Source organism: Ricinus communis, chromosome 4, assembly GCF_019578655.1.
Source record: "Ricinus communis isolate WT05 ecotype wild-type chromosome 4, ASM1957865v1, whole genome shotgun sequence".
NCBI classification, from domain to species: Eukaryota; Viridiplantae; Streptophyta; class Magnoliopsida; order Malpighiales; family Euphorbiaceae; genus Ricinus; species Ricinus communis.
In genome coordinates this window covers 29932428-29955596 of record NC_063259.1, presented here as the reverse complement: position 1 = coordinate 29955596, position 23169 = coordinate 29932428, and the positions used below count along the sequence as shown (strand labels likewise).

The 23169-nt window shown below is 34.1% G+C and overlaps 4 protein-coding genes and 1 non-coding gene across 6 annotated transcripts; 2 read left to right on the top strand and 3 right to left on the bottom strand.

Annotated features, from left to right (window-relative positions):
- Nucleotides 1-82: 82 nt before the first annotated feature.
- Nucleotides 83-3405, top strand: LOC8258279 (RHOMBOID-like protein 3). The gene is made up of 5 exons (XM_002510777.4): nt 83-839; nt 1626-1789; nt 2085-2248; nt 2332-2582; nt 3077-3405. The coding sequence occupies exons 1-5, from the start codon at nt 562-564 to the stop codon at nt 3195-3197; spliced, it is 978 nt and encodes a 325-aa protein (XP_002510823.1). The 5' UTR covers nt 83-561; the 3' UTR covers nt 3198-3405.
- Nucleotides 3406-3502: 97 nt separating this feature from the next.
- Nucleotides 3503-3576, bottom strand: TRNAV-AAC. Its single transcript has one exon. It is a non-coding gene; the product is annotated as a tRNA-Val (tRNA).
- A 102-nt stretch (nt 3577-3678) lies between these two features.
- Nucleotides 3679-4901, top strand: LOC8277434 (putative non-specific lipid-transfer protein 14). The gene is made up of 2 exons (XM_002510778.3): nt 3679-4116; nt 4253-4901. Exons 1-2 carry the CDS (start codon nt 3761-3763, stop codon nt 4260-4262), a joined length of 366 nt encoding a protein of 121 aa, XP_002510824.3. The 5' UTR covers nt 3679-3760; the 3' UTR covers nt 4263-4901.
- Nucleotides 4902-5538: 637 nt separating this feature from the next.
- On the bottom strand, nt 5539-9821 carry LOC8258281 (protein IQ-DOMAIN 23). Its single transcript, XM_002510779.4, has 4 exons — nt 9185-9821; nt 7762-7962; nt 6917-6991; nt 5539-6527 (listed from the first exon to the last, which is right to left on the bottom strand). Exons 1-4 carry the CDS (start codon nt 9569-9571, stop codon nt 5769-5771), a joined length of 1422 nt encoding a protein of 473 aa, XP_002510825.1. The 5' UTR covers nt 9572-9821; the 3' UTR covers nt 5539-5768.
- Nucleotides 9822-12219: 2398 nt separating this feature from the next.
- LOC8258282 (cytochrome P450 87A3) lies at nt 12220-21687 on the bottom strand. Of its 2 annotated transcripts, none has more exons than XR_007215407.1 (9): nt 20765-21687; nt 20357-20681; nt 18715-18864; nt 18363-18614; nt 13271-13360; nt 13096-13174; nt 12878-12984; nt 12656-12805; nt 12220-12568 (listed from the first exon to the last, which is right to left on the bottom strand). XR_007215407.1 is itself a non-coding variant. In XM_002510780.4 (9 exons), exons 1-9 carry the CDS (start codon nt 20959-20961, stop codon nt 12475-12477), a joined length of 1422 nt encoding a protein of 473 aa, XP_002510826.1. In that variant the 5' UTR covers nt 20962-21684; the 3' UTR covers nt 12220-12474. The 2 variants fall into 2 exon arrangements, 1 of the variants encoding a protein (XP_002510826.1); XM_002510780.4 differs by having other exon boundaries at nt 12656-12783; nt 20765-21684.
- Between the last annotated feature and the right edge of the window lie 1482 nt (nt 21688-23169).

Genomic DNA, 23169 nt, shown 5'->3' with positions numbered 1-23169 from the left:
TATTTTTCAAAAGAAAATCTGATCGCACTTTCCTTTTCTCTTTTTCCTTTTAGAGAATACTTCTGATCACAATTAAAAAGGCCGACTGAACACGTAGAATCGACAACCATCTCCTGATTCCACAATCATCCATATGCACTGTATAGTTCCAATAATAACTGCCCACCTCACCAATACAATTTCAACAAACCACGTGAGAATCGCGTGACACTTCCTTGTATAAACGTGTCATGCAAATATTGGTCACCTAAGATTTCGGCCTTCCTAGCTGAAAGTAGTGCTACCACCAAATTGGTCGCTGTGCTCACTGGTCATTGCTATTTGCTGCTGCAGTAGTTAACCTGAAAATTCTTGCACCCACTCCCTCTCTCTCCCTCTGAGGGGAAAAAAAGAAAGAAAGAGAACTTCCCACTTTCACTCGCATAAACTTCATTGAAACCACTCACCAACTCTTCGATCCATTCTAATAAAACACTATTTCTGTACAAGTATAGCCGCAGATAAATATACTGTACTTCTTGATTTAAAAGAGAACTGAGAAGCAAAAGACTAACTTCAACCATGGCTGGGGACGACATTGAAAGAGGAGATGGAGTGAAAGGCTACCAAACATCATCTTCCTCTTACTTGATAGAGTATAAAGAGACCCAATGGACCTCTTGGCTGGTGCCTATGTTTGTGGTGGCGAATGTTTCTGTGTTTATTATTGTTATGTATATGAACAATTGCCCTGATCATTTCCATCCAAGGTTTGAAGGGAAGTGTGTCGCTAGGTTTCTTGGGAGGTTCTCTTTTGAGCCCTTGAGGGACAATCCTCTGTTTGGTCCATCTTCTGCTACGTAATTTCTATTGCTCTTTGATTCCTCTGCTTTTTTTTTTTTTTTTTTTTCTTTTTTTAAATTTTTTTGGCGTCGTGTTTTAGTTTTTTCTGCTATGGCTTTACCAATCTCTCTCTCTCTCAATTTTTTCCTTTTCTTGATTGCTGGTAAGGACTGTGGACAATTTTCTTTTACTTGGTGTGCGTTGGTTTGCTTGGATTATGATTGATCAATTATGCTTGGGAAGGAATTTTAATCCTGCCATATGGTAATTGAGAATTTGAAACTCTACTATTGGGTTCTCTCCTTTTGATTGATTATTTGTTTGGGATGACAATTTAGCGTCGGGGAAGTATATAATTAAACAATTGTGTACCTCAGTTGTATGTTTTCCTATGTGGTTTTCAATGAACTTTCATAGTTTTGCAGACGCAGGTCTCTTCTCTATTCTGATTGTAGGAACTGAATTATGACTATATATTTTACTGGCTCTTATTTAATATTCCATGAGGTGAATTTTCTCTGGCATAAAGTTGCGATTATTGTGTATCTGATATTATATTTCTAATGAAAATTTTATGGATCAGATCAGCTTTTATGACATCTTTTAAAATAAATTTCTGTTTAGCTTTTGTGCAAAATTTTATTTGGATCCGAAATAATCAACTTGTCTTAAGCTGTCACGGTACCACCTGTTTTTTTTTTTTCTTTCCTTTTTCTGCAACGCTAAATCTAAATACATATAGAAAGGAGCAGTCTGATGGAATTTGTTTTGCTTTGTTTTTCTTTTTCTTTTTTTAATCAAAGATTGACGAAGATGGGAGCACTTCAGTGGGAAAAAGTTGTACATGGGCACCAGGGGTGGAGACTTGTCACCTGTATCTGGTTGCATGCGGGTATTATTCATCTTCTTGCAAACATGCTTTGCTTGGTTTTCATTGGCGTCCGCCTTGAGCAGCAATTTGGGTTCGGTACGTCGCAATTGAAACGTTTTCTGAAGTTCATACTGAAGCCTTTAAACATATGCTGATATTATTTTGAAAGCAATGCATAAAGTAGAATTTTGATGGTCTAATGCTCTCATCTACTTATCTTTCGACAAAAGGAGGCTTGAATTTTATGTTTGTATCAACAATTTCCAGCTTATCCGCTTGTTCTTTGTTGGCTTGATTGTATTATCTTTGTCGATCCAAGCTAAAATATTATCTCATACCATCAGGGTAGTTACTGGGACCTGACTCTGTGTTTTTGCTCACTATTGGACAGTTCGCATTGGTATTATTTATCTGGTGTCTGGTTTTGCTGGAAGTGTGCTTTCATCGCTATTTATTAGAAACAGCATCTCTGTTGGTGCCTCTGGCGCCCTTTTTGGGCTTCTTGGAGCAATGCTTTCAGAGCTAATTACAAACTGGACACTTTATACTAACAAGGTCAGCATACTAATACATCGTTTGAACTTTTCTTCATATATTGATCGTCTCTTCCTAATTCCTGTTCTTTTTTGCTTCCGTAGGCTGCTGCATTGCTGACACTTTTGGTCATCATAGCCATTAACCTTGCAATTGGGATTCTACCACATGTTGATAACTTCGCCCACATTGGCGGATTTCTATCGGGGTTTCTCCTGGGCTTTATATTGCTGGCTCGTCCTCAATTCGGGTGGTTAGAGAGTCAAAATGTTCCTGCTAGTGTTGGTGTTAAATCAAAGTACAAGGGCTACCAATATGTTTTATGGTTGGTTGCACTGGCTCTCCTAATTGTAGGGTAAGTCACCACCCAAAACTCCAAAATATTAAAAATAAGTAGTCACTAATCAATTATCATTTTTCATATGATCATGGGGACTTGAGAAATGAGGTCCATTAGATTCTAGTCTTTTTTGAATGTCCGTTTGCATTTGTAGCCTTCTAAGACATTATTTTCGCAGATATTCTGAAAGTTATGAAATGAATGCCAGGCTGTAGTTCCATTTTCATCCTTTTTCATGCCATAAAAAAAAAAAAAAGGCAAACTGATGGGACTGTACTTTACTTCAGTGAGGGTTGAAATTGCCATCTTGACCAGTGTTATTAGTCATTTGATGCGGACAGACACTTATTAAGGTTGTGGGGCATGGCATTATTGTTCCACTTGGTGGCAATAAGTTAAAATAATAATAAGAATGGCCTTTTCTTTTTGATGTTTCTTGCATTTGAAATTGATACAATTTTGAGTTTATGCATCAATCAGTAACTTGAATTTTAATTACTGGAATGCAGATTGGTTGTTGCATTAGTGATGCTGTTCCGGGGTGAGAATGGGAACGACCGCTGCCATTGGTGTCATTACTTGAGCTGCGTCCCCACCTCTAGATGGAAATGTGATGAAAACCAGCTCTAGTAGAGAATTAAATCTCTGCTTCATTAGTTACCAGATGTAAATGCCCAGAAATAGCTTAGAGACGACTACTGTATTGCTTGTCTGTCTGGTTTAAACCAGAGTATCTGCCCTTGGATTGATTGGTCATTCAATATTGTTTCTTATTTGTACATTGACATGTAGCTACGTCACCCTTCTGATTCCTGAATAAAGATATATAATTGGGTAACCTAAAGTCGCAACACTTTGAAGAATGCTATAAGCGTGCCTATGAGTTAGATAATTAACAATGCAATAAAAAGAAAGAAAACAACGAAAAGCCAAAATGGCGTCGCCCGGACTCGAACCGGAGACCTTCAGTGTGTTAGACTGACGTGATAACCAACTACACCACGACACCAGTGATGCTTATGTTGTTCCAGCAATATTTTTGAAAATAGTGCTTGTTCTCAAAGTTGCACTCATCATACATGCATGAAAAAGCACGAGTTCTTCGTTGCATACCAAACCGCCATAATCAACACTATTAATCTCCATATTCAATTGAAATTTGAAATAAGCACCTGAGGAAGCAAGTCCTTGAAATGAAGTTGCATAAAATGGGGGCCCAGAAAGTGAAGATAGGAGTGCTCGTCTTCCTATCATGGGCTGCCATAGTGGCAGCGGACGTAGATTGCACCACCGTGGCAGGGCTCCTCTCAGCTTGCTCAACGTTCATTAACTACGGCTCACCAGATCCCCTTCCAGGCTCACCATGCTGTGATGCGATGACTAGCCTGAATTCTGTTGCAGAATCTGGTAATAATAGAAGTTCCGTTTGTAGATGCTTCATGGGCCTCATTACCACCTACAATCCAAATGCTACAGCAATAGCTACTTTGCCAGGCTTTTGTGGAATAAGTCTGGGCTTCGTGCTTGATCCTAATACAGATTGCACTTAGTAAATATATCTTTCTCACACTTTCAGCCCTGCCAATTTATGATCATTCGTTAGCATAATTTTAAGTACTGCAAGTGCAGTTAATTAACATGCTTAATGTTTCATGGTTTCTAACGCTGTTTATGTGATCATGCAGCTCCCGTTGATGTTGGCTTGGAGGAAAGAAAATAAGAGTAAGAGGCGGAATAAGAAGTTTGCCTTCATATACACTTTGTTGACATATAGAAATAAAGAGATGATTATCATTCCTTGTAGAATTTGCATGTAAAAAGATGAATTGGTAGTTTCTCTTTTATGTTTGTCTACCGATTCTAAGTTTACTTTTGGGATCTCTCCATCATCCCTTTCTCATTCAGTTTGGTCAGAACTAATAAGTATGTCAAAGTTAGGGCTCCAAAATTAGCTGTTGGATAAAAGAGGAGCATATTTTAAGAAGCTTGATCAACATTTTCTAGCTATATGAAAAGGAGAGGTAGGTTTGTACGAATCAATTTATGGATTCAGTCCATAAAATTCTGAGCTTTTAAACAACGAGCTTCTCGAGTCCTTCCAGTCCTAAGAACTAAATGGAGCAAGAAGAAGCTGTTCCTGTACTATATTTACCGTAATGTAATATCCTGTAGTGACGAGTCTTTATGGGGTCGGAGTTGGTTTTTTCTTTTACTTCTGCCGAAAGGGAATGATTAGAAGGTTTAAAATGGTAAAAGCAAAAGAATCTGTTTCAGGACGAGCAATCCATTCTCTCAAGATTTGCAATCACTGCATTCACGGATCATTTCCTAATCCTTTCTTGTCGGGGACCAACATCCAAGACAATACATACTAAATTAATCTTTCATTATCGCTATCACAGTTCATTCTTCAACTGTTTGATGTATTGGCATGTTGTGGGAATCCAAGGTAATATTGCGGTTGCAATTTCATGTTGCTTTAACATGTAGCCATCTCGGACAAAACACTGATGTGACAAAATGACCCTTCAAGAAAAATTATGTCATATCCGTGAATAAACGAAGGGGATAAAGATGTAACACGTCCCAGGATCCTACCTCCAGTGTACTATCATCACTTCCCTTACCCGCCAAAATTCATTCACATAATCATGAAAAAGTGGAACAAGCATTTTTCTTTAATGGAAAATGAACGGAGAAGTTTGTATAGATACCATGCCTACAGAGTGTGGCAGCATCATGGCTTCAATAACTCGAGGTCCGGTAGTAAAAACTCCGGAATAGGAAGACACATGATGGAAAATCTTCCCGTACATTTAAGTTCAAGTAGTTTGGCGGTAACCAAACAGTAAATTCATGATATCGAAGGAGACTAGGACACATTAAGGCTGTTCTGCTGCTAGTATGCTAGAAATTCCAATAGCAGAGTTTCAGTGCAAATTCAACATTAAGAAAAATTAGAAGAAAAATGTGAGCACAACTGGAATAACAATTGAACATTACCGGAACAAATAAAGGTACAATCACAAATTTTGGTAACTACATATATTTGAAACACCAATGATTCAATTCCATACGGACAAGATTTGTGAGATCATGGTTAAATAATTACAGCAATAGCATTCTGCCACACATTGGATAGAGGGAAAAGATCGGAGAAACAAAAAAAAAAAAAAAAACAGATTAGAAAACAAGTGGTTGTCACCTCAAATCGGTACTCCCTAGTCTACTATTCAAGCGGCCAGACACTGGATAAGCTTTGTTCCTAAAGTTGGTTTGTTGTGCAAAGCCCCTTTCTGAAATAGTGTCTGCTTCATAGAACCCTTGCACAGATCTTTTGCTTGAACTATATTTTTCAAACTCTAGCCTCTGCCTTGGGGCACTTTGTGATCTAACCTTGGCGCGGAAGGATTCTGTGTTAGCCATGTAGTTTGGATAACCTGAATATCCATTAAAAAAGCCCCATGAGCACTCACTCCTTGTCGGTGTAAAAGTACCCCTTCTGCCACTACTTCCAGGCCTAGATGATGGGGAAAACACGTGGGGGCTGTTCTCCACTGTCCTTAAAACCGCTTCGTCCTTTCCAAGGGGGAATTTAAGAGAGTTTAATGATAAAACTTCTCCTGAAGGCACAGTCGGCATTTGATTTATTGCTTTTGTTGATGATTTTGACGGTGAGTCGAATGTTGTAAGGCTCTGGTTCTTATATTCTGATGCCAAAACATCCTGCGACATCTGAAATGTTCCAACACTCTGGGATTTCATGTGGGGCTTCCAAGTATCCACTTCAAGGATCTTGTCACTTCTCTCATCGTCAGCATGTTGCTTTCTCATTGGGATGCTGCCATGGTTGTTATAAAAACTTTCTTCCATCCAATGTTCCAACCAATTTGCACCTAGTTTTGCTTCATCTAGGTGCATGACATTGATGTCTCTGAAGTTTGAATTTGAACCACATCTCTGCACATGTTGAAAATGCAAATGCAATTAGAGTTCCTAGGAAATTGCAATATGCCGATGACATCAGGATTGATACTTGGAAGCATAATTCAGCATATCCAATCCTACAAAAATACTGAACTTTCTTATTTCTTGGTGAGAAAGGGAGAACAAAAGAGCAATTCTGTGGGTGGGTCTGGTGCATTGTGGAATCTTAGATGTGGTTCAGCTTTCATTTTCCCTTCCCCCATAAAAAAGCTAATGGCTTGTTTTACACAAACACACTTTTCTCTGTATGCATGACGAAGTAAATGTATGTCCTGAAAAAACAGCTAAACAAACTTTCTAAATAGCCTCACATACTCTAGAAGTATTTCGCACAAGATTCTACAGAAATTAATCAGAAGTACCTTAAGGATTGACGGCCCATCAAATTTAGTATTATAACCCTGAAGATGATAATCCTTATGAGGACTTGCAGGGACCTGCAAATGCAGTTAAAAAGTGGTTATCACCTAACTAAATATAGAGATACAAATTTCTTTGAGGTTAAAATCTTCAAAACGAGCAAAATTATGAAGTTGGCACAACAATCGTGAGTTTCCTTGGCACTGATACATTTCACATATCACATGATTATCTTTGCTACTAAGCATATATTTTAAATGTCTTAACTAGTATCAATTTGCATCTGAGTTCTGACCTTGGTTTTGCTTAACAAGATTACAAGTGACCAGAGAAATCAGGAAAAACTTTCTTGACAAATATTTAAATGATTGAGCAGTATAATAAAGTTCAGGATATTTTCAGATATCCTGGAAAGCAAATGAACAAGACGACATACGATGGAGATATCTTCATATCTTTTAAGTTCAAGTCTCCATAGTATTTGAATGGACTATTATCAGAGAAGTCTGTGAAAACTGCAGCTGCAATTGCTTTCAAAGTTAAGCCAATAAGCACAAAGACAGCACTTTGACAATGCCCAATTGCTTATATCCTTCATAATTTGCAAATGCATTGTTCCTAGGCAAAGGAACTAACTTCCATCTTACTAGGTGGCCTCATGCCTCATGATGGTCCCTTACGAGTAAAATTTCCATGTGCATCAATAATCAAAATTATGGAGGTTCATTAAAAGCATCTGAAGGGCCATCCTCACGGGTCAGAAAAATTACATAAGCAACTTGTAGCTTTACTTTCCAACTAAAATAAAAGAAACAGCAGAAAAAACAAAATAGGAAGGTTGGCTCACAGTATTATGTGGCAGAGAAGACTTTCTAGTAGTATGAAATGATTCTGACACGTGAGAACGACTAGCACGAGCTCGAGCCTGCACTCTCACCAACGTCTGCATGCGCCTAAGCATGTCTGCTGTTTGCTTTCTCACAATGTGGCCTCTCACTAAAGCTTGAAGCTTTACTAATGCCTTCAGCGCCCTGAGTGCCCTCCTTGCCTTCAATGCCACCCAAAAATAAACAAGAAAAATTTAACATAAAAATAGTCAGATCCGCATTCTCAATCTGGACTGATAAAGCCCTTGAACATCGATCAAGTTGATTTCCATTCAAATACATTAAAGAATACATACATTAATGTGATACACCGTAATGTAAAATCTAACGAAGTATACTACCATTTTAAAATGGGAAAGTATGGAATTGTTTTAAGCTTCTAAAGTTGAAGTTTTTTGGCAACTGACGCCCATCATTGATTTGATACATTTGGGCCACATTAGCATGAGATTTGAATAGTGTAACGACAGGAAACAAGTGTGGAATTAATCATTGTGTCACAAACACTAAAGTAAATTAATTAAATAAAAAAAGAAAGAAAAGATTTTGACTTGAGAGAGATCAATAAGAATAGCATTGCTAGGCAGTTCGGGAGAAAAAAAAAATAATAGAAAAAAAAAAAAGGAACAGGCAGACAACAGACTGAGAAGAGACTCTGAATTTGACAAAATGCACATGCTACACCCTCAACGGTCAACAAAGAATACATGCAGCCAATACGATACCAAATGAAAAATAAATAAATGTCAGGCGTTCTGAAAGAGCGTGTGAGAGAGTCTGCAATTGTGATGATAACGTCACAGCTATGTCGCAATTGACAACATGAATTATGCACGTGTGGAACTATGGCACGTGCAAAGCATTGATATTTACCAAATAAATGAGTTATTTATTTATTTATTCTCATAATAATAAGGTCGTCATATATTGGTGATGCTAGTTAAGTTGGTAACTAAAATCACTTTAGCAATGGCACGATGCTGAGTTCACTGGAACCACTTGTCGGCGCTTACTTATGGCCCCCCTTCCTTTAACTGTTCCTTTTTCTCTTCTTTTGTTTTTATCTTCCACGACAACTGGACCACCATTCTTTTATTATAACAACCAAAAAAAAAAAAACAGCATAAATTATTCATTTCAGTTCAAACAGCGATTTTCATTTATCTCTTTGCATTTTCAGGTCAGTTCTTTATTCATTTTCTTTCTCTTTTTTTTTTTAAATGTTAGTTTTAGATTTAAATTAGGTATATATATATTATATATATCCAATTCTATATAGATTATGAAACCATCGGATTAAATTACCAACAAGCACCGGATCAAACTATAAAACTCCCACACATTCGAAGGGTATTTATGGAAAACATTAATACAGTTACTAACCAGATAACCACGGAACGCCGATTGTATTTTAACCGCAGCCACCTCCACTTGCCACCGGCGGTGACTTCCACTAACGTGACCGGAGACATTACTAGTAGTGGTGCTTCTCCCTCCACCACTAGTCAATCTGACAACCTCAGCAGCCGCTTGAGCAGCGGCAAGTGCGGCCTCAGCAACCGCTGCAGTGGCTGCTGCCACGGCTATAGCGTGCTTGTTCGCATCTAAACTATCATCAAACGGACCTGATAAAGAAATATCACGCTTATTGGAAAGTGAAGGAATTGTGTTTGAAGATCTAGCGAAACTCCATCGCTTTTTGTCCTTGGCCGTCGGGGAAGAACCGGAACCTGCTTTTTTGGGACCAAAAAGTCGTCGGAAAAGTCCCATGTCTCATAGTTCAAATTTAAATAATGATTTGGTAAAAGCGAAAGACATTTGTTGGGAGAGAGGAGTGAAGAGGGAGATCATAGAGAGAGAGTGTGAGATTAAGTTGGCTTTTTAAGAGGAAGAAAAACAGAAAGATTGGATTAAGGGGATTTAGTCATACGCGCATTCGTGTTGTTTATATTGTACGCACTCTTATATTATTTTGCAAATACTGTTATCTGTTAGACAGTGTGTATATATTTCAAATTTTAATTATGTTCGTTAGCGGAAATGAAATGATGAAGACGTACATATTCTACTTTTATGCTAATATTTATTACTTTTTTTGTTGGAAAGTTGGGGAGGCTATTGATACTTCATAGGATACGCCTCGTAGACAATACCACCCTTTTAAATATAATAAAATATAATATTAAATTTTTTTAATATAATTTAATTTTTACATATAAATTTTTTATTTTTACATATAAAATTCAAGCTTATATATTTTTATAATTTTTTATAATTTATTGATTAATAAATTACATTTCTAATTAAACACTATTTTATTTCTAAAAAATAACATATTAGTAGTTAGATGATGATTAATTTTCTGATTAGATAGTGATTATTTAAAAAATAGTTTATTAATTATATTTTAATATTATATTAACTACTAAATTGACTTTTTAATTAGATAACAATTTTAGTTATAGAAAATAATATTTTTAAATATTATATTCATTAATAAATTAATTTTTAATTACATAATTTTTAATTTTAGAAAATAGTAATAACAATTGATATATATTTTTAAATAATTTTTATATTATTACACTAATAAAAATTTAAAAATTAAAAATATTTAAAAATAATTAGTTTGTTTATAATTTTAAAATATTATAAATTAATTAAATATTAAAAATTCATTAAATTTTATCTATAAATTTAATTTTTTAATTATTTAAATAATAATAATTATCGTGTAATGCATGGTAAACAACTAGTATATATTAAATTTTGAGACCTAAGATTTTTCCCGACATGTGTACTTAATTTTTGACACATAGAATTTTTGTTTTGACGTATGTACTATTTTTAGCACATAACATTCAAGCTTATGTGTAATTTTCTAATTAAATAATGATATTAATTCTATTTTAAAAAATAACATATCAATTATATTTTAATATTATATAATTAATATATTAATTTTATAATTAAATAATAATTCTATTATAGAAAATAATATTTTAAATAATATTTAATAATAGATGAATTTTTTATGTAATAAATCTTTTATTTAGAAAATTATAATATATTAATTTATATGATATTAAAATTAACAATAAATATTTTTAAGATTTTTTATATTATTATATTAGTAAAATTTTAAAATTCTTAAAAATGAAGAAGAACCTTTCCTATTATTTTTTAAATATTATAAATTAATATTAAATATTAAAATATTTATTATATTTATCAACTAATTTTATAATTAAAATAATAATAAATGTCATGCAACGAAACAACTAGTATATATTAATTTTTGAAACTTAAAGTTTTTTGACATATATGCTTAATTTCATACATAGAATTTTTGTTTTGACATATCTACTATCTTTGACGGGTGTGATTCAAATTTATATGAAATTTTATAATTATTTTTTATTAAATTATTGATTAATAAGTTATATTCATAATTAAATATTGAATTTAATCCTAAAAGATAGAATATTGATTATAATTTAATATTATATTAACTAATAAATAATTTTTTAATTAGATAATGATATTAATTCTATTCTAAGAAATAACATATTAATTATATTTTAAAATTATATTAATTATTATATTAGTTTTCTAATTATATAATAATTCTAATTCAATAAGATTATATTTTTAATTATATTTTTAATATTATATTTAATAATAAATTAATCTTTTATTATATAATAACTTTTTAAATTTTAAAAATAATAATATCAATTACATTGATATTATTAATTTATATAATATTAATATTAATAATAGATATTTTTAAAGTAATTTTTATATTATTGTATTAATAAAATTTTAAATTTTTAAAAATTAAGAAAAATATTTAAATATTGTTAGTTTGCTATTAATTTTTAAATATTATAGATAATATTAAATATTAAGATATTAAATATTAAAATTTATTAAATTATATTTTATCAGTTTAATTTAACAATAAAAATAATAATAACAGATATGTAATGTACGAGTACACGATTAGTATATATTAATTTTTAAAATAAAAATAACGTAAATTATGAGATATTCTCTAAGAATGGTCCTTATTCTAAAGACTATCATTTACATAATAAAAAATAATTTTATTAATATTTAAATATAAAAAGTTTACAAATTTTATTTAAGTTTAATGACTTTTTTGATTTTATTTATATTCTTTATTAAATTTAAATTTTTAAAACTCTAATCAACAGAACAATAATGATTAGAGGTATCATTTGATGAGTTGAATGGGATTATGTATTATATTAATTAAAATTAAAATGATAGATATAAAGAGTTGACTAACCATTGAAATTTAGAGTATAGAAGATCCCGAGCGAAAATAAGAGACAAGATTTTCTATAAATTTCTGGCAATTAGGTAGCTAACTCTAGAATTTAAATTAAAAATAAGAGAGAAATAAAATATTAATTATGAATTTAATATTATATTAACTACAAAATAGACCGAAAGAGGGTGGCCTAATACTATCCCATCGTAAATTCAAACCCAAGGATTGAAGTGTCCATTATTATTAGACGCGGTGACTCTGAATGTTATTTTTATTTTTAATTAATTAAGAATCAAGTCAAGTACGGACGGATACTGAACTAGAATCACATATTATAGTAAATAAGATACATCACAAATTTGTCGTCCAACTCTTAGTTAGTATTTTTGTCAAAGAGTTGAATGTGGAAACCATCCGGAAACACCACGCCTGGCTTCTTCAGGACATGTCCCTTGATCACACTCCACCTAATAATTTACAACGTTAATTTTAATTAATTTGGTTAATATAAAGAGGAAAGAGCAGCGAGTGAGATTGAATACCCGATGGAGTACCTGTATTTTGTAACCAAATAGTGGAGAAATATGGCCATTTGCAGTTTAACAAAATCAGCTCCTGCACAAAGTCTCACTCCTCCTCCGAATGCCATATAATTCTTTGATCCTGAGTGCAGTTCTTCTCCCTCTCGTTTTATAAAATGGAAACTTCGTCACAAGGAATAATAACTAATATTAATGCTATATATATATATATATATTTATATGTCTTGAGTTTACCTGCCACCGCCATGGATTGAAGGCCAGAGGATCACTGTATTTCACAGGGTTCAAATGAACAGTTGTTGGACATGCCACAACCATCCAGCCTGCTGGAATTGTATATCCTGCATGTAGCCATATATAGCTCTTATAATCTTCTGAGAGGGATGTTGATGGTAGGAAACTGAAAAAAAAACATCAGCAATTTTCCTAACATGTTAACTTTTGAAACTTGCCTTTTATTTGTACGTCTTTGACAGCCTTCCTGAAAATTCCTGGGACAATGTTTGCAAGCCTTGTTGTTTCATTGATAACCTGCAATGCAAATAAAAAACTTGAACGATGAAGGATATTTTAGATATCAGGCAGTACTAATAATACAAAGCTTTCCTGGAAATTGTTGGGACTTACCATATGAGTAAAAGTCATGGACCTGTATTCCTCCCAAGTGATTTCAGAATCATTGGTTTTTCGGTTGCTTAGAATGGCTTCATGTTCTTTCTGATAGGCCAGTTAACGAAACATTGATGAACATATATGTTGAAAGAGGAAATAAAGAAAGCATGGCCTCAGACACTGCACAGGCAGAAAGCCAGTGTAGGGCAGGTCATCACAGGCCCTGAGAAAGAGAGCAACTATCCCTGTGGCAGGGAAAGGCCGCTCCAACCTTTCCCAGAAAAAGAAAGAAGACGTTGGATAGTAATGCCAAGGCAACCGAGTAGAATAGGCTACCGTTGGACATATACATGTATATATATCAACAGATTCAATTGTAAAAGATCAAAATTATAAAATCAATAAACTCATCATTTCTATTTTCTACATGGTATCAGAGCAGGATTCAAACCTGTGAGATATCAATCAAGCAAACAAAAATCAAATTCTTAGAATTCCTTTTTGAAATTCATCATGTCTCAAACCGATAACAGATTGACCAATATAATCCTCAGAGGTAATCAAAATTACTTCGAATGGTCAAAAGCTGTCTACATAGGGCTTAGTGGCAGAAGAAAATTGAGGTTCATCACAGGGACTAAACCCAAACCCAAACCTACTAGACCGTAAGACCCGGCTGGAAGAAGTAAAAAAATTAAAAATGGCGCACGCACCACTTGTTCATGTCAACGCTACCAAAGACTATGGAGCCCCAAATTTCCGTGCCCGCATGTCAACTCAAAAGCAATATGGGGCAAGGTAAAATGCCTATATGGCCATCAACAAAATTTTGCTCACATATTTAATCTCAAACAGGAATTGACCAGAATTACATAAGGCACAAAAACAAGCTCACAATATGCCACAGAAATATTGACAAGATGGGAAGAACTCCAGACCTACTTACCACCTTCAACGGACCCAACAGAAATTCAAAAGCGAGCCGACAATGATATAGTATTCACTTACCTGGGAAGATTGGACTCAAGCTACGAGAGCTTGAGATCCCAAATCCTCCTGTCCCCGGAACTACCGAGCATCGACATCGCTTGAGGAGACACAAAGAAATCTTATGAATCCCTCGGCCTCTACTGAACTCGCGGAAAATCAAGCCTTTGCATCGCGTCGCCCCGATCTCACCGCAAGAAACAGAACATGGGGAGAGGCGAGCACGAGCGAGCGATGCGACCACTGCAAGAAGCAGGGTCACAGCCGTGCTCGTTGCTGGCACCTACACCCCGAGCTCAAGCCAACCCGAGGTTGGGAAGGGGGGAACGACGAAGGGGTACGAAGAGAAAGAAGAAGAAGACCCGAAGGAAACCCTAGGGAGAAAAGGGAATTCGGGGGCTGGGCGTCATATGCAGATAGTTATATGACGCCCCGACCCGACTCCCTAGGGTTACAACAACCCGACCCGGGCCAACCTTGGACCCGACCTGACTTCTCCGGCCCGAGCCACTAGGCCCAGTAGGCCCATCAGGCCCTCCAGGCCCAGCAGGCTCAACAGGCCTTCCAGGCCCAACCACCCAGCAAGCCCACCAGGCACTACAAGCCCAGCAGAAACATCAGGCCCAAATGGCCGAAATGTTGGCCCAATTGCAGGCCTTGGTTCTCAAACCCAACGGGTTTGAGTTAACTCAACCCGACGGGTCAGGTTCGGTTCACACTGCTTTAAATTCCTTACAAAATTCTTCAGAACCCTGTCAAAATTTCTGGATTATTGACTCAGGGGCAACAGATCACATGACCTGGGATCCAAAAAACCTAACCAACCTCAATTTGGTTTCTCCATCTCACCATGTGACTATTGCCAATGGAGAAAAAGTCAAAATTCAAGGATATGGCACTTCAAATTTATTTAACTCACATATTGAAAATATTTTATATTTGCCTGCATTTAAATCGAATCTATTATCTGTACGTAAAATTACTTGTGATTTAAACTGCAATGTTATTTTCTCACCTACTTCAGTCATTTTTCAGGATCGAATCTCCGGGAAGACGATTGGTGAGGGAAAACTAGAAAATGGCCTCTACTACCTTTATGCACCTCCTAAGAAATGTTTTTTGTCAACAAACCCTAACCAAGGCATACTAATGCATCAACGGTTAGGGCATCCATCCGACAATGTTTTGAATAAATTATTTCATTACAACTTAAGTTCCAACAATTGCGATGTGTGTAAATTTTTTAAACACACTCGTTTTACCTTTTTCCTTATCCTCCAATGTATCTGAAAAAGCTTTTGGCTTAATTCACTCTGATGTTTGGGGACCTGCTCCTGTAACTTCCTATAATCACTTTAAATATTTTATCACTTTCATTGACGATTATTCTCGTACTACCTGGGTGTATTTGCTAAAAGGAAAAAATGAAGTCTTTTCTCGTTTCCAAGAATTCTATAATTTCATTCAAAACCAATATAATGCTGCTTTAAAAAAATTTCGATCCGACAATGGCACAGAATACATAAACCAAAACTTTTCTACATTCTTTAAACAATAGACATCTTCTTAATGTCGTTCGAACTCTCCTTTTTCAAAATAATGTTCCATCGACTTTTTGGTCTGATGCCCTTTTAACTGCTGCTTACCTGATTAATAGACTCCCCATTGTCGTTTTAAAACAGTTAAGTCCCCTAGAGGTTCTCAAAGGTAGGAAAATTGATTTAAGTCATCTCCGGGTCTTTGGCTGTGTTTGTTATGTTAACATAAACCGCTAATACAAACTCGATAAGAGTTCTGTCAAGACCCTATTTTTGGGATATTCCTCCACTAAAAAGGGATATAAATGTTATGACCTCTATACTCATAAAACCTACATCTCTCGTGATGTCTCATTTCTCGAGACAGTCCCTTATTACACCACCCAAACTCATGATAATCCTCATGGACCTTGCCCGCTAGTATTTCCGCCTAACTCTGATTTTTCTCTTAGCAGCCCTACTTAGGATTTTCCACAGGGGGAGCCGACCATTGTCTCAAGATCAATTCCTTCAAGGGGAGACAATACAATTGGAGATACAACCTCTGAAAGCCAATCTCAACCTGAGGAGGAAGCAATCGCCTTGAGAAGGTCCACTCGTCAAACTCGCCCCCCTTGAAATTAAGAGATTATGTATCTCATTCGGTATCGTATCCTATCTAAAGCTTTATTTCCTATGATACCATAACAAGTCAATATCTAGCTACTTAAGCCAGATCTCATCCCATCCTGAGCCAACCAACTTCTACGAAGCCAGCACTAGTCCAAAATGGTGTAAGGCTATGAAAGATGAATTTCAAGCGCTAGAAAAGAATGACACTTGGGATATTGTTCCTCTTCCTGCAAATAAGAAACTAGTTGGATGCAAATGGATCTACAAAATAAAGTATAATAGTGATGGGACCATTGAGAGATACAAGGCTAGACTCGTCACCAGAGGCTTCACTCAAACTTATGGAATTGATTACCAAGAGACATTTGCTCCAGTCGCCAAGATGAACACTGTCAGAATTCTTCTCTCAGTTGCAACTAATCAAGGGTGGAGCCTATTCCAAATAGACGTAAAGAACGCCTTTTTACAAGGAAACCTAGAAGAAGAAGTTTATATGAATCTCCCTCTAGGTCACAAATCAGCCACATATACTTCCCTGGTATGTAAGCTAAAAAAGGCCATCTATAGGCTTAAACAATCTCCGAGAGCATGGTACGCCAAACTAAGCCTCTTTCTATTAAAAATTGATTTTACTAAATGCAATTCTGACTCCTCTATGTTTGTCAAACACAAGCTCACACACACCGTCATTATTCTTGTCTATGTTGACGATATCATAATAACAGGAAATGATGACCAAGATATTAAGAATGTCAAGCAAAGTCTAAAGAAAGAATTTGATATTAAGGATCTTGGGCAGCTCTCATATTTCCTAGGCATAGAAATGGCAAAGTCCACTAAAGGTTTATTCCTATGTCAAAGGAAATACACTCTTGATCTATTGAAAGAAACCGAAAAATTAGGGGCTAAACCAGCCTACACCCCTATGGAAACTAAAGTCAAACTCAATCTTGAAGATGGAAAACCTCTAGCCAACATAGGACATTATCAACGTTTGGTAGAAAAGTTAATATACCTCATTGTCACTAGACCTGACATATCATTCGCAGTAAGTATGGTAAGCCAGTTTATGCATGCCCCTCACACTTGTCACCTAGAAGCTATAGATAGGATTCTCAGATACCTAAAGGGAACCCCAGGACAGGGAATATGGATGAAAAAAAAATTCTAACTCTATAGTTGGATTCTCTGATGCAGATTGGGCAAGAAGTAGTGACAGGAAGTCAACCACTGGTTTTTGTGTCTTTGTGGGAGGAAACTTAGTAACATGGAAAAGCAAGAAGCAGAACGTGGTTGCTAGATCCAGCGCAGAGGCTGAGTACCGTGCAATGACATATACAGCTAGCGAACTCATCTGGATCAAGCAAGTCCTCAAAGATATGAAGGTTGAAATCAACGGACCTATGACGATGCATTGTGATAACCAAGCCGCCCGTCACATTGCATCTAACCCTGTGTTTCATGAACGAACAAAACATATTGAAGTGGATTGCCACTTCATCAGGGAAAAGGTTCAAAAAGGAGAAATTGAAACTCCGTATATCAAAAGCCAGGACCAACTAGCTGACATCCTTACAAAGGCACTCGATAAACAGACGCATCACTCAATTTTGAGCAAGATGGGTTCGATCAACCTCTATGAACCCAACTTGAGGGGGAGTGTTGAAAGAGGAAATAAAGAAAGCATGGCTCGAGACCCGCACGCAGGCTCATCACATGCCTCGAAAAGGGAGCAACCATCCCTGTGGCAGGGAAAGGCCGCTCCAACCTTTTCCAGAAAAAGAAAGAGACGTTGGATAGTAATGCCAAGGCAACCGAGTAGAATAGGCTACCATTGGACATATACATGTATATATATCAACAGATTCAATTGTAAAAGATCAGAATTATAAAATCAATAAACTCATCATTTCTATTTTCTACAATATACAAAGAAAAAAGAGAAAAAAAATGCTGAATTAATTACTCACAGTTAAATCTTCCAGTGCTTCAGGATTTTCAACAAGAAATTTCACTGCTAATACCATAGTCGAGGAGGTAGACTCAAAAAAAGCAAAAGGAAGCATAAAAAGTAGATCTAAAACCATCTTCTCTGTTAGGAAGCTTCCGTCTTTCTTGGTTTCTTCTACCATAACATCAAGAAAATCTTTCTTTTCTCTCTTAGGTGCTGTACGCCTTTCCTCTAACATACTCTTTAAAATCCCCATTGCTTCCTTACGTCCCTATAAATTATTACCAGGATGAAATCAATTATTTAATCGTAACTGATTTTAGTAATGTGAGACCATAGAAACTTATAAGTGAGATGGATAAAAAAGAAACCTGTAAACATTTCCAGTAAGCAGTTCTAGGAATGTACAGAGGGAAGCAGATCAAACCATCTAGAAAAGCAGCATAGGATTTCCTCAACTTCGTCGTGGACTCTGTTTCGTTGGAACTAAATAGCATTTCGGCACTAAAATTAAAAATCATCTGTAGAACAAACCGCAAAGTAGATTATATTTTTTAGTTTTAAGTTTCAAGGGTTTTATATATGCGCACTCCAAAAAGAGTTTAACCTCGCTGGTCTATTATATGAACAATCATATTAATATAACATCCATAATTCATATAACTAGCTTTATCTTTTAAAGATGAAATGTTATATTCAAAACTATATATTAAAAATTGCAAAATCAATACTAAATCACTAAATTGAAAGATCTTAAAGCAATAATTTATGGATTTAGGTAAACATCCATAAATAGAAAACTTTACCATCACAATCATGTTAATATATATAATTTATGGATGTCGTAGGCGTTGGCTTTCCCTAGACATATTCCTACTGGTTTTTGAGGCTATTGCTTGCGTTTTGTTCCACAAAAGAAATATTACTCAAAACTGTAAATTTAATGTAACGCCTTTAAGAAATAAAGGTCAAAAGAAACAACTAAAATAATATTAAATGTAAATTTATTTTATATTTGGTTTTGGATTGATTGGAGCTTAAATCTAATATTCTTTTTCAATAGAAAGTCAACATCATTCTTAATCATTGCTTAAATAAATTTATAACAAAATTTTGACAAAATCTCCTTTGTAAAATCAACTAAACATATTGCGAGAAAATCCATTTATTATATACATATTAACAACCACACAAATGCATATATATATATATATATAAAATTCAACCAAACAAATTAAATAAAAGTGCTCAAACATCTTAGAATTATAACTAAAAAATGTCGAGAAATTTAGATTTAACCAAATCAAAACAAATAGAGATTATTAAGGAAATTTACTCCAAAAATTATCTATTCAAAATCATTTTAAAAGCTTAATTGAATAAGTTAAAAATATATAAGCCTTGAAAATTGATACCCATGAATTTATATAGTTCCATCTTTTTTTTTTTTCCTTTCTTTCCCTTTTCCTCATTTTCTCTTCCTGTCCCTACTTTTCTTCTTCATGACCATAAGGAGACTTGTCTCCTTTGTCCATCTTATGGCCATTATGTGCCATGAGGCACGTGGCACAAAACTTATTATTATAATTGTAATAATAATAACAATTATTATTTTGTAAAAATTCAAGTGAGAAATCATCGTATGGACTCAGTTTATCACTAGATATGTGGCTCCAATTAATTATACTTCCATACATGATATTAGGTATGATGTTTCACATTTATATTGGGTAGTTTGCGATTATGGTTGTCAATGTATGATCAACATTATAATGCCTCTTAATAATCACATAAATTAATCATATAATATTATTGAATAATCCATAATCCGTTTTTCCAAGTCGGTCGTGATCTAGCTATCAAAATCAAAATTATGATAGATTAGTAAGCAATCACTTTTTTAACTTTTATTTTTTGAAACTCGAGATAGTATTTTCTTTTTCTGGTTAGGGAGTGTAAAGAAAAGAATTAAGGGTTAGAAAACAATACAAAAAAAAAAGGAATGAAGTTTACTGTAGAAATAGCTTCTTTCAATTCGACTGTGCCCTGGCTGGACCAGGACTGCAAATGTTTGCAAGTCAGCTTTTCGACTTGAGGAAGCACTCTTTCTTTCAGGCTTTGAACACCGACAAAGTTCAAGGTCAAGTTCCTCACATACTTGTGGACGAAGCCTTGAAGAAAGAAGGAATTATCTTTTCCGAAAATATCAGTGAAGCTATCCACATACCAGGATATAAATGACTTCCCTTCTTCTTGGAATATGAAATGATTGATCTCTGGATCTGTAGAAACTACAATTTTGTAGCCAACTATACTGGTTTTAAACAGAGAACCATACCTACAGCACAAATATATAGAGAAAGTACTAGTTGAACATAATGATTATAAGAAAATAATGTAATGCAATCCATATATAGGTACCTCTCCATCCTCTCTCTGAGGAAAGGAGGAATGTCAAGATTCGTGCAAGGAATAAAATATTGAACGGTCTCTCCGATGATGGGAAAACCCATTGAACCTGGTGGGAGTTTGCCATTGCACTTCGGGTTCCTCCAAGTATAAATCCAATGGGCAAGGCATAAGAGTAAGCTTAGACCGACTACTGTTACAAAAACCATAGTTTCTTATTCTTTTTTCAGCTATTTGCTTATAGCTTTCTGTTGTTGGTGAATAAATAGTGAAAGAACTTTACTGAGCAATGGCTGGAGTTATATCGTATCGAGAATGAGAGAGAGAGGGAGAGTTTAGCTGCACAGGCAATACAGCAAGCCGTAGAAGCTACTTAAATAGGCGCAGACATGCCAACAGAGGAGTTTGTTGCACAGGTTACCAGTTCTGATTTTTTTTTTTTCCTGGTATGGTAAATTAGGATGGAAGGAGAATTTTTGTACAAAGTGTAGAATTAACCACATTAAGAAGAGAGATCGTGAACTCAATCTTCGACGCTAAATATCTAACCACAGGTCTACAACTAGAACTTTATGGTTTGTTTTGTAATTGGAAAAGAAAAACAATTGATGTAATGTCTTACTATATAGGGAAAAGGGCTAGCCAGACCCCTGAACTATAACTAGTGGGCCAACTGAGCCCTTGATGTTTTTTTTGTTCCCAATAGGAGCTTTATTTTTCAAAAACAATACATTTAAACCCTTCCGTCACATCCACCACAAACGGATATTAGTTTGGCTGAGCTGGGTGATTGGGCCTGCATTTCTTATTTTTTTTGGTAATATTGACACTGATTTGGACGAGTGGGACCCACTTTCATTTTTATTTATAAAAAAAATGGTTGGGCAGTAATTATACTACCGAATATTTAGATTTTTTCTTTCCATAAATTTACTTACCTCTATTATATTTACGGTCTCATTTTGCCATTAACAACACTTAATAACTATTTACAAAACCAATTAAAGTGTTTTTGTTAGATTTGATAGATTACTCAATAGACACTTTAATGAAAATGTGAAAGAAAAATTACTTATTCTTCTTCCCATTTAAATCATAAGAATATCTAAATTTAAAATTCCTATACAGTTTTTACAAGAAAGATAAAATTTTTAATTTTGTGATCTCAAAAATATTATTAGAAAATATTTTTTAAAAAATGAAATAGAAGAAGAAAAAGTAAGATAAAAATTAAAATATAAATATTACAGAAATTAAATAAACTCAATCTCCATTTATATCAATCAAAGAACTGAACCATTTAACAAATAAAAAAAAAGTCTCAAAATGTTAACTCAAGACAAATAAAAAATATATTTTAATACACAATTTATCTGCATTTCATCTCTTTTTTTTTCCTTAAAGATAAACAAATTAGAAAACTAGAAGACTTTTTGTATTCTTTTATCCAAAATAGAAGCACATATAAGGAAAAAAATTAACATAATGAAAAAGATTAGAAAAGAAGATTTTTTATAGAATTGGTGAGAAAAGAGTAAGTGATTATGGTGTGTAAGAAAAAGATTAGAAAATTGATATGAAGAATAGGAGGATAGAGAAATAAATTAAATTAGGTTGGATTTACTTTTATATAATTTTCATATATATTGAATATTTAAATAATATAAAAATACTTATTAAGAAAAATAGCCCACATGCCACATATAACAAGCTATTTACTTGACGGTAAAACTAACGATATTAGATATAAAGGGTTGCATGTTTCATTTTTGAAAGAAGAATTTCCTGATGGGAATTAAAAAAACAATGAGGTCCGATGTAGTTTTTAGCCTATAGTTGAGGTCTATCCCTACTGTATAAATAGAAATAGTATTATAATTATTATTTAAATATTAATATATAAAAATAAAAATAATTAAAATAATTCCATGGTTCTTCAAAAAAATCTTACGAAGACTTTTGTACGAACTCTTCATGATGTGACCTAGTTGATTATGTGGGTCCATTTTATTAATAACTCAAATAAATAAATAAATAAATATTAACAATAACAGATATATTAAAAAATAATTTACAATCTAAATACGCATGACGTAACTTTGGGTAGAATGATCCACAAAGAATAAGTTCAGGAGTGAAGTATACTTAATTTAAATTTTTTTAGTAAATAATTTTATAAATTTATATTCAAGAATTAAATATATTTAATATAACTTTTTAATAAATTTATCTTATAAACTTGTATTTAAAAATTAAATATACCTAATTTAAACTTTTTAAAAATAAAATAATATTTATTTTTAGATCTTAATTGAATTATAAAAATTAAAAATAATATTTATTTCATTAATAACTCCACGAATTGTAAATATTACTAAACATGCTTTTATATAAAGCGTCATGAAATATTATATTCA